We start from the raw sequence: 15,132 nt of genomic DNA, 5'->3' as shown, positions 1-15,132 counted from the left end.
TTTTTTTTTTTTTTTTTTTTTTTTCCAAAATTTGAACAAGATGAAGCAAAAATTGTCCCTTGAGAAGTTCTAAGTAGAAACTACTTATAAAGAAGGTTTTTTTGTTTGTTTGTTTTTTACCTTTAATGCAAAATGTATTTATTTTTCATGCAGTTTTGAATTGATTGCCGCCCTGAGCGTGTTGTTCTTTTAGCAAATGGCTGTATATGCTGCAACTAGTAATTAATCGTTTACTAAATTAGTTGACGATTATTTCAATAGTCTTTTCATCACGATTAATCCAATTCATCATTTCAGCTCTACACACAACATGGATTTTAGTCACCCTGGGCAAAACACCCTCCTTTCTCCATTGTCTTGGAAACCAAGTCGCTTGTTATTGCATCACGACAAGAAGCTGATCTTTGTCAGCAGAACGCGTCAACATCCAGCTTCACTGGTGCAGAGCAAACAGCCCTCAGGTCACCATGCAAACCATGGCGTCTGAACATGCAGCCGCGCTGCGGTTAATCATCTGCTTATCGGGAAGAGTGGCACAAAGTGACCTGAGCCAGTTGTTTTAGGGCATCTCACCCACAAAGGAGGATGCAAATAAAGAACTCAAATGTTAAAGAGCAACAATAAAAATGCTGTAATTTACAGCCATATTTCTATAACAAGCATCCATGGGGGAAACAAACATCTCAGTGGACTCAAAGTTGGGAATCTGAATAAACAGATGGCTATAAAAACTAATGATTTAATAGTTTCTTGTGTATGAGTCAGGGTCATGTAATACATGAGCTCTGTAAGAGGATATCCTTTCTAGAGCTCATTTGTATGAGATGCAAATGAGCACCAGAGGTTCCAGGCTAGCCATTGTTCCACTCTGGGTTTAGAAACGCGTTGGAGTGTTGAGGTTTGGCACTCACAGGAACCTCACGTCGCTGTGAAAGCTCATATTTTAGAAGCAAATGATCCAGGATCAAATCTAAACGAAGCGAGATGGCACAGAGGTTAAGGCATGAAGCCTCTTTTTTCTTTAGTAAATGATTAATAATTCAAGGTTGGATCAGAATGGGTTCAACTAACAATTCAGTGTTTTGCAAAGGCATTTGTAAATTTTGACCTTTTGAAAAGTTTCATCATGTCACAACCACAAACTAATTTACTAAGTAGGATTTAATGTTGTGGATAGCTATGTGTGAACCACTACACTTCCAAAAGAATTAGTTTGTATGACTTCAAAAGAGTATAACCATCTCATTTCTAACCTACAGAGTTTAATATGATGTCACTCGTTGCAGCTAGAACTGTTCTGGTTGTCCATACAGAATCTGACATGATACATGTGCAAGGAAATAGCTTTTGCCGAACATTGCATGTGCTTGCTGATCATGAAAAGTGATGTGGGAAAAAAAAAAAGATTATAATTATTCATTTTATAACAGTTTTTAAAACTTCAAACTGAAGAATTAAAGTGAAGTGTAATATAAAAGGCTGTGTTTGCAAATGCCTCAGTTAAAGTTTTGCTTTTTAATTTTTAGGAATTAATGTGAAATGTTTAATTTCTCATCCGTCTTTGCACCTCAAAAACAAGTTCAAACTTGAGACTAAAAGTGTCGTCTGAATTGTATTGCATTTATATTTCTTTTACTAGCTTAAATAGCTACTGCAGAACCAGAGATGCACTGATCTGATAATATCTGTGAATATCGGTCTCGATATTGAAAAAAACTCTAGATCAGGTATCATGACAATGTGTCCAACATGGCAGATCTATTCAGTCTAATTCTATATTTTGTGCTTCGAACGACTTCATGCAATATGATTTATTGTCAATCCGGCACAGTTTTTCTGTATCGGATTGATATTGGCCAATAACGAATCTCGGATATCTGTATTGGAAGTGAAAAAAGTGGATTGGTGCATTCCTGAACAGAACGAGACAAATTTTTATTCAATTAATCATCAGAATAACAGAGATTACTAAAACAATCGTTTACAACAGTCCTATAAGAATAGCAATGATTGTGTTATGCCAAGAAGCAATCCTGTTTTCCAGTTATCAGTTTCGATAATTAAACAGAGGGGATCCTGGAGGCTCTGTTATCTCGAGCAAACATCATGCACCTGCAACACGCCAACTTAACTGCCTACTTCCTCAATGAACTCAACCCCGTCTATCTCAACAAACATGTAAAGCACTATGTCAATGTAAACTGGCCTCAAACAAACAAAATTAAAACAGCATCTGCACACTGAGCGCAGCAGTCAGTCGGCCCATCCGGCTGTTGCCTCTTTGCCCCTTTGTCGCAGGGCGACGGCGAGAGAAGCTACAGCTCCGCTCTTGTTCCGAGCTCCATAAACGTCACCAAGGGAAGTTTATGGTCGACAGATGCTCAAGTAAATGAAGCTTCTTCCCCCCCCCACCCTCCTCTGCCATCTTCTTCTCACTTAAGGAAGGAGGCTCCCCTGGTCATCAGCAGCGACCCGGACTTAACCTCCCACCGAGCTCCCATGGAAACGGATAAGATGAGAAAAAAAAAAGGAGGAAGCTGGAGCAGTGGGAAGTTACGAGGGAAGAAGAGAGCCGAGCGGAGTCGGGCGTTTTTATGCACAATTGTCTGTGTGTCAAAGCTGCTGTCTATATTTTCAGGCTCCTCTGACACACACAACCACCTGCCGCCGCAGCCGCCGTCATCCTCTGCCTAAAGCCAGCCTTTTTACTGATTCTAATCAGACAGACAGCAGTCACACAAGGGCTTCTTTCTTCCAACACAGCTGACCTTCCTCCACAATAGCCAGTCAGTTTTTGAGCAGATTTCAAACCCTTACAAATTAAAACTAAAGAAAAGGCAGCTTCTGCATTGCAGTTCTGACTGTGACCTACATAATCTGTCCTTCCAGAGGCATTCCAACATTCCTGCTCTGCTCTCTAACCTAATCTAATAGATCTCCAACCATCTCCCAGCGCTGAAGCTGAGAGACTCAGGCGTGTTCAGCCTAACCAAATAAAGACAGTTGGTTAACGTGATGAAACAGCCAAAACAGAGACAGAAGTTCAAATCCACCTGTTGCGACTGGTCCGATTTCTTGCCAAAAGCACATCATGAGGAAGAAGGAATGTCACAAACAAATTTAGGAGTTTTGGAGAAGTAGGAAAGGATTAAAGACACGTGCATAGTTTTCCTCAAGGGCAGCATCTCTCTCCAAAAGTACAGGAATTACAACAAAAATGTAAATCTGTCATAAAGGAATTTTGCATTGTGAAATCAGCTCCTAAAAAAAAGCTGTGGCTGTACTGTCTGCAAAAATGAAAGTCAAATTTGCTATTATAGCAACGGCCACATGGAAATCTTGCTTCACCTTTGGTGCAATCCATGTTGGGGAAACGACCGAGCAAACGTGTGGAACACGTTGCTCTGGTGAGATGGGACTAAAACTGCCATACGTTGTGCTGTGGGGATGCTGTCCTTCAGCAGGGACAGGAAAACTGTTCAAAGCTGATGTGAATTTGAGTGGATTTTACCACAAGACACAGGAAGAAGATCTGTTAGATGGGAAGGAAGGAAGGCTCACCTTCTAAGGTTTTCTCCAGTCCAGGCTAAGCATTGTTTATTTATTAGGTTGCTTTAATGTTTGCCTTTTCCAAGGCTTCATAGTTGCTGTTTAGGTTTATATGACAATGTCTACCAATAACACATAATTACCTAGTGATACTTTCAAATTCCTTGCCAACCTGAAACATTTTTTAACTCAAAAACACAGCAAGCCGCTGGATGACCGCCCTAGCGCCCTAACCACCGGGTTTAGCAAGTTTTATGGGGGAAATCCTGATGTTTCCCCCAGAAACACACAGCCAAGATGACAATATTCATCTATTAAACGAATAAAACTCCAGACATAAACCCAATAGAGGAGATCCACCATGTCACCGCATTAGTAATGATTCATACTATGATAAAGATGTCATTTGTAACGAGTCCACATCCTTTCTCGTTAGGGGAAGACAAGAGATGATTGCAGTTTTTTTCTGTAAACGGTCTTTAAAAAGCCTGACCTTCCAGTTCTGGCAACAAAGTTTCTAAGTTGGAAACGGTGGAGTGACTTTTGTTAACCGCACACATGCGGACGTGACCTAGTGGGCATCAGTCAGCCGTCTCTCATTACAGAGCATAAGACTGATTTTCAGACTTTTGCAAAGAAAGATATGATCAGTGGATAAGATCGGTTTTACAAGTAATTTCAGCGTGATCTCCTAAAATGAGAGAAAATGGGGGTCGATTCATCGGCTGATCAGTGGATCCCTCTTCCTTAGAAGCACACATAATGTATTCTGCATTTGCATCTAATACTCTTTGGCGGTGGGCTCATCTACTGAGTCTAGATCCAACTGCTTATTGACATGCAAAGAGGAAACTAATGACAAAATATTAGTCAACAAATACTGCAATCTAAACAGCAATTTGCGATATTTTGTGCATACCCATCTAATAGTCTATTTGAGATACAATGTTCAGTTCTAATGAAAGTCACACTTTTGATTTGAACTTTGAGAGAATTTTTGAAAACACTTACCTCCCACTTTACAAATATTACTTTGAGTTGGTCTATCACATAAAATCTGATCAAAATACATTGAAGTTTAGGATTGTAATGGGAGAAAATGTGAAAAGTTGAAGGGCAGTGGATATTTTGAAAGACACTGTTTTGCACTACGTATGACGTTTCCTGTGCCTACTAAGCAATCTTGGTCTACATTAGTGAATTGTGTTTTAATCAAAACTTCCACTGTAAAGGCTACGAGTGAAAGTCTTCCCCCAGTTTGATTATTTATGTTAAACACAGAATACGACTTTCCTTCGTTGCTTAGCAGAGCAAACATGCCCTCAGCTACACATGCGCTCACTCCCTCATATGCTGTTTGAAGAGGCAGGACTGATGTAGAAAAACGTTTCTCCATCCGTATCTTATTTACATATACAAAATGTGGGAACAAACACCGAGGCATAACTTTTCACTACAACGTATTGTATTTTAAATATAAAAATCATGTGGAAGGAGAAGTTGACTGTTTTGTTCAAAGTCTGCTTCCTTTGTGATTTTTAACCAACTGTAAGGGAAATGCTGCATTACTTTTCTGTTACTATAAAAGGGATTCTGTTGAGGATGGCTGTGCTTTAATAATTTCACTGCCTAGGAATGATTTTTCTTTCCTTAACGGCGGCATGTAATGGTGTAGGGGGTTTTTGTCTCAGAGAAATGCCACGGTGTTTTGGCCAAGTCAAGTGCACATGAGATAAATAAATCTGTGGTGTGGAAATAAGAGCTTAGTCATGCAAATAACATGCTTACCGAGTGTCTGCTTTTCCTAAGTTGGCTCCAGCAGGATGGAGGATTGTCTGGTTCTTCGCCATTTCCACAACACATTTTGTGTTTAGCTCCTTTTCTGTTTAACAGTAAACAACAACTGTGTTACTACAACAACTCAAAGCACTTAATTATATTCAGCAACAAACAAACCTGGAGATGTCAAACCTTCTCGAAGTCTGTGCTTTTTATGCCAGGCTGAATTATTAGTTCTGTCTTTTCAAACATCAATGGGATATTTTAAGGTAAGCAGCACGAGTTCAACAGCATCGTAATGGTTTTTCTCTTGAGCATCAAATTTGAACAAGTGAGCAAGCAGGGAAATAGAATCTGAAAGTGACCTTTTACCTTGGACTAGGCAATGTGGCTAATCAATAAAACAGGACACGTCGAGTCATGATGCAACACTTGACGTTCTGAGCGCCAACTAAACTCTCCCCAGTCACCGTTGGGACTGGTCCTTGAGCTTCAGTTCCAAACAAAACAATATTCAACAATGTAAACAAAAATTAACATTCATATTGACATTTTGGCAGCAAATCCCATATGTGTCATGTAGCTCCTACTTTAGAAATAAGTTTAGATAAATCCAACACAGAGGGAAGGTTTACAGCCAAGTTAATCAGAGGAGTTTATTTCTGTTAAAGAGTCAATTCATTTTTCTCAAACACTTGGCTATTTATTTTTAAGATTATGAACCAGGACATTTTATTGAAAAAAAAAAAAACTAACTTTGCCAGGATTTAAAGGGAATGAGAGCCCTTTCCCACAGTCGTTTCTGAGTACAGCTGAAAAATATCAATACTCTCCCTCATGGATACTAATCATCTGTATGACTGCATTACATTAAATTTACATTACATTTAATTTATAAAATCTGAATTTCTAAATCTATTATATTTCCTTCATTAAATTTGTCAGTATTCCACATAAACCTCTGTTAAGAGATGAAGTACCACCGGGCTCTGTGCTTGGATCACTGTAGATCAATGAACCAAAAAAGATTACAACTCCATTTTTATATTTGTTACTTCTGAGCTTTAGCCCTTTTGGATGATAGTTCTGTGATAAGACAAACTGAACCATACTTAATTACCTCTAAAGTGATCTATTTTAACTCAACACATCAGTTGCTACTGACCAAAATAAAATAAAAAACTACAAAAGGGGCACTAACACCATCAGAAAACATTTTTAAAAGACTAGTGAAACAAAATGGTAAATGTTAGAACTGGAGTTAACAAAGGCAGGTTATGTGTGGCTTCCCCTCTTTTCTCTGGGTGAGGATATCCTCGTCCTGCACCCGCCCACAAAGAGTTAAGAGGTCAGAGGGAAACCTGCTTCCCAACAGCAAACAAGTGTTTTCCTGGGACAATCAGAAATGTTATCCTACAACAGGAGGAGACGTTCATTGTCCCCAGGTTATCATGTTGATACAGTAACCAAGATGCACTAAACCTTCCTTACACATGAAATTCACTTAGTACTAAATATATCAAACCAGGCTATTCAAAATGTCACAATTTATGCTGCGCAACTAATTAAATTCAATCGCAGTCAGTGTGACACATGCTTTTTTTCTGCTATTTGCTAACATGTTGAAATAACACCACCTCAATTTTGCCAAGAGCTTAAACATAGAACTAGTAGATTATTTTAAGAATGTAGTGAATGTTAATGGATTGGAACAATTTTATTCATTATAGTGGAGTTGTAATGTGCGAGCATGCAAGGACGGCAAACATCAGCAAACGAGTTGGTACAGGAAACTGTCAGTGGTTTCAATTCCTTTCTTCAACAAGTACTGCTTATACTGTTACACAAGTGTAGTTTACTAATACAAAGGCTCCTGCTTTTATGACAGAGCCGTGACGACTTTATAGTGTGTGGATTTATATTTGCGGTATAATGGAATAGTCACTGAAGATGGCAGCTGCTCCCCATGCGTTAAAAAAGTAAAACGTCTGAAAAAGTAACGCACTCCAGGATGGGAGCATTTTAAAAACACTTCTTGTTCTTTAGTTTCAATACCTAAGCTATCACATGTAAATAACTACAGCAAATACATCTTGTAGTAGTTGCTGCTCAAGTTGACAAGTGATGCTTGAAGCTCACATTTTACCAAAATAATGTCATTATGCTCCAAGACACCACCAATCTGCTATTAGACACTACACACGAGATTACCTAAAAATCTAGGAGGAAAAGTTATATAATGCTGGAATTGATGTTTATCCTTCAACATAAGGTGACGATGTAGTAGTCTTATGTAGGTTCACAAAATATTAGCTAGCAGTGAAAAGCAATGAGTGTTGGATGGGGAAACCACCAGTTACTCTGGCCTAGGGGGAAAAAAAAAAAAAAAAAAAACAAAATCGGAACTTTGAAAACCTAAATTTTGAAAGCTCTGTAGAACTTGTAACAACTAATCAGAACAAAATAAAACAAGACAGAAAAACAGACGTTTTCATTCATTTTTGAGCCTCTGTCTTCTCTGCCTACATTACCCATGTCATAGCTGCTGTACTGACAGTTCTTCCCGCTCAGCCAAGGGGAAAGTGTGATACAGTATGGTTCAGAGGATAAATGCACTCATTGCTTGCTGCCTTTGGCTGCTCCATAACCCATCCTCATTTTCCATTTAGCTCTTCCATTGGCTACCTAGCAAGCACAACAACCCCGACTCCAGCCAGGACGTCCGCTGGCTGAGGTGCCGCTGTTGCTACACCCGAGGTGCACTGTTCTTCGAAGGCCAACGCCATGGGAACGTGGAGCGTTACACAACGTTAGCAAATACACATTTGGACTCACTCCCTTCCTGCCTTTGTCCGGCTGGGCAGCTAAGCCCATGTCTCCTCCTCAACCTGGGATTACACAGGGACAGTGGCCTCTAGTTTGTAGTTGCATACTCACAGGTCTGAACTGGGGGAAAATGCAAATACAGAAAATGTCATCCTCCTCCCTCCCAACTACTTTGAATGCATCTGGAAAGATTGTGTCCGAGATGTGGGATCCTAAATAAGCGTAGCTTGTACAACGCGAAGAGAAGGAACTTACTTTTCTCAAGTTTTATTTTTCTGCTGCTGAGAAATGTGCAACAATACGTCTATTCTACAACAGTAACACGCGGACAGAAGCGCTATTCACAAAGAAACCACCAGGAAGGCACTTCTGGAAACATGGCAGTGCCTTGCCTGCCTTCAGCCTTTCCATGCCTACTTCCTATTAAAACCCATACTGGTGCATTTTTTCCCCCTACACAGGAATAAGTGATGAGTAATGGATGACTTTGCCTTGCCAGCTTGAAGTCTGCTACCTAGCTCTACTTGAAGAAAACAAAAGAATATGTTTTGACTGACGAATGGAAACAAGCAGCCAGTTTGCACTGGTGTCTTTCAGGTCAGTGAGCAGGCTGAAGAGGCAGAAGTGAGTGAGGCCATAACCAGGACCTGGTTAGACAGAACTACTCAAGAGATACGAGGTTCTGACAGGAAATACCCACGCCCATCCATCCAAATGTACCTGTAGTGAAGAAACTCTGCCAGAGGTGACACACAGTGCCTTGCAGAGATTTCCACTAAGGGTGTGCCAAAAAACACAAATATACTGCGGTTCAGAACAGCTTTAAAATGTCCCAAAATTGATTTGGAAAAAACTAAATGAAACCAGTCCGCTGTCTATAGACCTCCATTTTGTAACTACGCGGGATGTTCTGACGTTGCCACGCACACTGTACTGGAACACAGAAAGCACCAAAACAAGAAGGAAACTTGTTTTGGCCCAATATTTGTTGAAGGCGAAAATATGGACTCATCTAGTTTTTTTAACAAATCTCCGGGAAGACGGATCTCGACATGAGCTTCAACCAGGTGCAAGGTTCACAAAATGAAGATTGAGCCTTTAGGAATGCTACAGCTGAGCCAAGGCACACCATATCCTCCTGTACAGAGCTGTACGATTGGACAGAAGTTTTGGCTAGGCTATCTCAATAAATCAATTAATCTCATGATAAAACGAACTCAATAATTTACATTTGAATCATTTACTGTTTTTCTCTCTTTCTACCAAGACCTGGATGACAAAAGTCTTCTGTCTGGTCCATTTGTCTCAACTAAGCCATTTTTTGAAGGACAATTTTGTTAAAGACTTCCATAGCCATTTTATTTGTTGTTTTATTTATTTATTTTGTACATTTAAAATGTCTTCCCGTTCTAGATGTTCGTTAGAAATTAAAGTTTATTGATCTTTGATAAAGTGTTTTTGCATCATTAGGCCATTACCATTATACTACTTCAAAACAACATTATTGTTTATCACAATAACGTAACGTGACAGGCCCATTTGCCATGTTTTATGCAGAAAATGCACTCAAACAGCGACATTGAAAGTTCTCTTCAACTTGTCCGCTTTTTATATCCGCAGGCGACATACATACAGAATGTTTATCCAACAGGGTGAAAAATTATTAAACATTTTTTCAGAATCTTTAAGGTTGTGAAATGGCTCAAAACTCCTGGATGAAAACGGCAATCCTTCTGGATGCATGCAACGGCCTGCAGAAAAGGCCGGCTGCAGAAAGTGCAGCTCCATCTCTGCGATTGCCTTATAAAAACAAAACGAAGGATGTAGGGAAGGAGTAATTCCGTCCAAGCATGGATTAATTTAGTGTCTCCATTTGTCATTCTGCTGCACCAAGCAGACTGGAACAGAATACGGGGATCCTTCGCACAACAACAGATTGAAGCAGAAATCATTATAAATAACTATTTTGATTTAAAAAATTGATTTTGAATTGAATCTTGAGTAAAACAGTAAAACTCTCAATTTCGGTTCTAGTATCCAAACATTGGTGCAGATGGTGAACGAGAACAGAGTGGTAGCTCCACTGTTTTGATATCGTGACTGACGGCTCCAGCTCCAAGTAGGGGAACACACTGGGGGGATACATGCGATTCATGCTGCCAGTTGTCGGTCAACCTCTCTGCCTCCCCACCTCCTCCTTTCACTGGACACATGGTATCCCACGGCACAAACCCCGACTTGCCAAGCAACCAGGAAATGTCATCTGTGCCTTCCTTTCCTGCTCTGGAAATCTGCTATGTAATTGCATGAACCGGCGGAGCGTGAACGAAGACTTGCGCGACACTGTGCCTTTGTTATCTGGACTTTTCTGAAATTAGACACAAGGATGTAACAACATGTAGCAGCTCTGGGAAGCTCAGTGGCGTTTGTGAGTGTAAACGAAAGCTGTCTGTTAAGCGGACGTCGCAGTGCAACTCCAGAGATGCTCTCCGACCAATGTGGAGGTAGGAAACTTGTCAGACTGAGTGGACGTTAAGCCGGAATACCTCCTATTAAAAACTACTGACTCTGCGGTTGCCTTCGGCAGAAGATAAATTAAATACAGACGCTATTGGCATCTCGATCAAGCAGCAAAACAGACAAAGCGTTCAGTCTCCTCAGCGGCGGATCTCACACAGCCGCTTGGCTTTAAATCTAGACGGGTGGCAGTCGTCCATAAGAGAAGCCCTGTGGCAGCACTGTATAAACATATGCCATCCAGACCAGCCAGGTTACAGCCCTTCTTTTTTCTTTTAATACATCTACAGAAGCTCATTTCACTAATGGCCAGTGATTTCTGACCTCTATCTCATTTCCAGGAAATTAAAACAGGGAGACACGCCGGTCTCCTGTGGACAAAGTATCAGGAAGCAAGATGCTGTCTTATAGTGGTGAAGCTGAGTCAGGGCCTTTAAGAACCTGATAGGCAAAGGAACTTAAAAAGCCAGAGGCAGAGAAAAGCCTGGAATTCAACACGGACAAAAAGAAGGAGGTTATTATCGACTTCTGGGGTCAAAACAACATCTCTGTTCCGGCGAGATGGAACAGAGAAACGGGATCATATTTAATACCTCAGAGTTCAGACTTCTGATGAACTAGGGGTGCACCTATGGCAGCTTTCTGGCCGATTACCTATCTTTTAAAATGCCTGACCTGCCGATTCCGATTTTGGCCAATACCTGTTTTTTTTTGTTTGTTTTTTTTGTCTGAAATGTTACTAAATATAGCAAGAAAGTCGCTGAGCTGGCAACAGTGGGGTGACTATTGTTAAATGCAAACGTCCATGACCTGGTTGGCCGTTCTGTCAGTCAGCCCTCTCTCACGGGAGAGCAAAAGAGGACCGCAGCTGATTTTAAGACTTTTGCACAGGTGGATGAGATCTGTTTTACATTCAAGTATCAGACAATCACTAATCTCCCACAATAAGGAAAATGGAGAATGTTTACCGGTGCACCCCTAACAAGTACAAAATCACTTTTTGGTCACATTCTCACAACTTCCTACAGAGTTGTGTTTTAGTTTTGTTTGTGGACAAACTGGGTCTCAAATGGTAGTACAGCTACCCTGGAGAGGACAGTGATGGGAGAAGAGAAGGTAATTTTAGTGTCCATACGTTTTGTCAAGGATTTGCTTCAGAAACATTTTCTGACTCCTTTTGCTTGCCATGAACTTTCTGACCTGTCAGGCAAACGGTACCATAGCATTAAAATCAGAACCACCAGACGGTATAAAGTCCATGTTATTACTTTTTAGCTGTCTTGATCAGTGTTTTATTATTTTTTTAAGTAATGGAAATGCTGAATCTTTTAGTTAGCAATTAGAATCCATTAACATGACACTAAATCGATTTGATATGCAAACCTGCGTTAGGATCGCTGCAATGCATGAGCAATTTGATGATTTACAAAGGGAATGGTGATCAATCTAATCACAATAAAACCCTCTCACCTCTCCTGTTCATGGGCCGGACCCGCACAGCCACCTTGACATTGGAGTCATCCAGGCTGGGCTCACCCATGCTGACTTCTTTTTTTTTTTTTTTACTCCAAGTAGGTCCAAAATAAATTAACTCCTCAGCTGAACAATCATCTGAAAAGGCTGAAAATGTTGCGCTTGCCGGGGTGTCGACCAGCTAGTCCCTCACTGTTTTGCTTCATAGAGTAGACATGTCCTCGGGTTAAAAAAAAAAAAAAAAAAAAAAAAAAGCTGAGTAGATTCCCTAGATTCCCACAGGAAATCAGCCTCCTCTCCTTATTTTCTTCTTCTGTTCATATTTCAGGTTGACTTAAATCCACACGCGCATGGGAGCTGGAAAAAAAAATGTCACAAGGGTTAGGGAAGGAGTCAATGCAGTCGATGTTTGTGAATGAGAGGGAAATATATTAGCTATTTGTGAGGGGGGAAAACGGGGCTAGCCAGCTAATTTGCCCAGGCAAACACTGGAGAAGCAGCGGAAGGAAGGGAACAAGTTCCTGGCCTATTCTCTCATCTGACAACATAACACCGCTGAACAGCAGCCAGCCACCGAGCTACATACCCGAGCGGACATATCCCGGAGTTGACACGGCCAAACTGCGAAGACAGTGAGAGATCAGCAGAGAAGAGCCCAGCCGATGATCTACAGCTTCCCCAGCGGACCCGCTCCCTCTCTGTCGAGCTCCAAACTCCCAGCAGCATCCGCCCTTCGTGCTGACAGGCTGCTCTTCAAAATAAAAGCTCAATCACGTCTGTCAAAACGACAAGAATTGCATTTAGGAGCCACACAACTATATACAGGCAACTTTTCAAAAGCAGAACAAATATTAACCTACCCCTGTCTGCATAGTTTTAAAGCTTATACTACATGTTTACACTTTAAAAGAAAAGAGGCAACTTTCATTCGGGTTGGCTAAATTACTGGATTAAGTTAAACTAATGACAAGTTTTGGACTAGTTTTGGTAAGTGACCTATGAAAGACTATTAACTTTAGGTTTTTAACCTTCCTAGTGCAAAGTTTTGATTTTGTTACGCTTTTCACTAGCCGTTTCCACCCGGAACATTTGCCTACAAGCCCCCCTGCCTGGAACCGTTACTTACAAATGAGTGAATGACAACAGGAACACTCTTACCAACCAAGACTAATGAAAAGTAAAAGATTTTTCTTAAATTTCTTCAGGTAAAAAGACAGGAGAAGACGTAACTCTTTACCAAATGTGCTCGCGAGGCCGGCTGGTCAGTCACGCGACACTTCCGTTGTCCAGCGCCCACCAAACACGAAACACTTTGCTGCTAACGCTTCCCCAAAACTTTCAAAATAAAGCTCGGTAAAGCAACATCTGTTAAATTGGAGGGTATCGAAGTTCCCAACCTGTTTTTAAAGTCTCCAAATATTTTTAGTATCCAGATGTTTAGTAGCACACCAGGCTTTGGACAATTATAACAAAAACGTAGAAAATAAAATTTCTACGTTTTTTTGTTTTATTTAAAAATAAAAAAAACGTAGAAATTGCCAGTTGTGGAGTCCCTAACTTCAAAATCCAACATTGCTTTCTGGTAAATAAAACAGCATAGACGTTCATCTTTAAAAAATAAAATAAAATAAAAAATAAAAAATCTTGAACGCTACATCAAACTCCAGTAGAATCAGATAATTTTTTTTATTGTGTTAGTGTTATATGTCGTTTTATTATCACAGCTAAGATAAACTGTTTTGATTTCATTTGTAATCAACTTAAGAGTTGGTGTTAAAAGGTCGCTTGCACCGCCCAGCACCGACAGCTACACCTATGACATTCAAATTCAAATTCACCATGTTTAAATATGATAACATTCCTGACGTTTGCAGGTATTCATAGACCCATGACACGCTCACTATGTCTTTATTTTGAACAAGAATAATAAACAATAAAATCTCACTACCCTTTTCATGAATGAAAAGGGTAGTGAACTTCTATTTTTTGAAGACCTCAAGAGTGAGCAGTTTGCGACACCTGCTGGGCAAAAATTTAACTGGCATTGCAAAGCAGTCAAACATTCCGCCTTTTAAATAATTATGTGGTTTCAATAAGCGGTTATAAATGGCTGCTGATTTATTCACAATGAAGTACATTTAAAAAACGAGGAACCCAAGTGTTCTGATAATTACCTTAGATTTGCCATGATGGGGAAAAAACATCTTCCACCCCGAGTATTAAAAGTATCTCAATAAGCATCAGATATTAAAGGCTAAATGAAAATCTCAAAATATGCTTAATGTTCAGACGTGTTTCATAAATCCTAATTTAATGATGTGTTAGGGATTTCAAGTGTAGTTTCAAAGTACATTTTGAAATGGGCTGATGGCCGCTAGAGGGCGCTCTTCGTTAAGTTGAAGCACAACAACAGTGGAGGTTGTACTTGAACACACACAAGTACTGAAGCTGTTAAATTTTTGTGAATGAAGTTGAATAATGAAACATTTCTACTGACATGCTAAGATACTGCACATATGTTTACATTACAGAAGAAAAAATAAATAAAAATAAGACATACAAATAAGCAAAACTTTTGCAAAACCCAGCATGGCATCCTTCGGTGGTTGCTACAAAAAGTGTACATCTTCTCCAAGCACCTCTTGATAACTTTGGATCGGCTCAAAATGCAGGTGAGATTTAAAGAACAAATTCTTACTTACAATAATAACCTGGCTCAATAGACCAGCCAGTTGGCCGTATGCTGAGGTACGCTTCAGCAGCAGCAGGCTCCCCTACACAACCCAATGAATTAGATTAACGTTCAGTCTAATTTGCTCAGCTATAAAATCTCTTGCCAATATCATGGTGCAAAAACACTGAAGAAAACATACAATTTCTGAGGCTCTCACTTCTGCGTCTAATCTGATTTGTGAGAAACAACTGGTCCAAACAGGCCTGACGCACAGCAGAGAAAGAAGGGGGGGAAACCTGCATATTATATTTAAA

At 40.1% G+C, this 15,132-nt stretch overlaps 1 protein-coding gene and 1 long non-coding RNA gene across 5 annotated transcripts in view; one reads left to right on the top strand and one right to left on the bottom strand.

The window, feature by feature from the left end:
* The window catches only part of LOC103136027 (kinesin-like protein KIF13B), a 46,875-nt gene extending 33,280 nt beyond the window's left edge, over positions 1–13,595 (bottom strand). For 3 of the 4 annotated variants that reach the window (XM_016670002.1, XM_016670004.1, XM_016670005.1), the window contains exons 1-4: positions 13,382–13,595; positions 12,731–12,920; positions 12,142–12,501; positions 5,338–5,431 (exon numbers count right to left, since the gene is read on the bottom strand). In XM_016670002.1, coding sequence (XP_016525488.1) covers positions 5,338–5,431; positions 12,142–12,211 — 164 coding nt within the window. In that variant the 5' untranslated portion in view covers positions 12,212–12,501; positions 12,731–12,920; positions 13,382–13,595. Of the gene's footprint in view, positions 1–5,337; positions 5,432–12,141; positions 12,502–12,730; positions 13,346–13,381 lie in introns of those variants that run through there. The other variant, XM_016670003.1, reaches the window with a different exon arrangement.
* LOC107835893 (uncharacterized) lies at positions 9,776–12,507 on the top strand. Its single transcript, XR_001661732.1, has 3 exons — positions 9,776–10,924; positions 11,013–11,185; positions 12,473–12,507. It is a non-coding gene; the product is annotated as an uncharacterized LOC107835893 (long non-coding RNA).
* Positions 13,596–15,132: the final 1,537 nt, after the last annotated feature.

Source organism: Poecilia formosa, unplaced genomic scaffold (assembly GCF_000485575.1).
Source record: "Poecilia formosa unplaced genomic scaffold, Poecilia_formosa-5.1.2 Scaffold29, whole genome shotgun sequence".
NCBI classification, from domain to species: domain Eukaryota; kingdom Metazoa; phylum Chordata; class Actinopteri; order Cyprinodontiformes; family Poeciliidae; genus Poecilia; species Poecilia formosa.
This window is presented reverse-complemented; position numbering and strand designations above follow the sequence as displayed.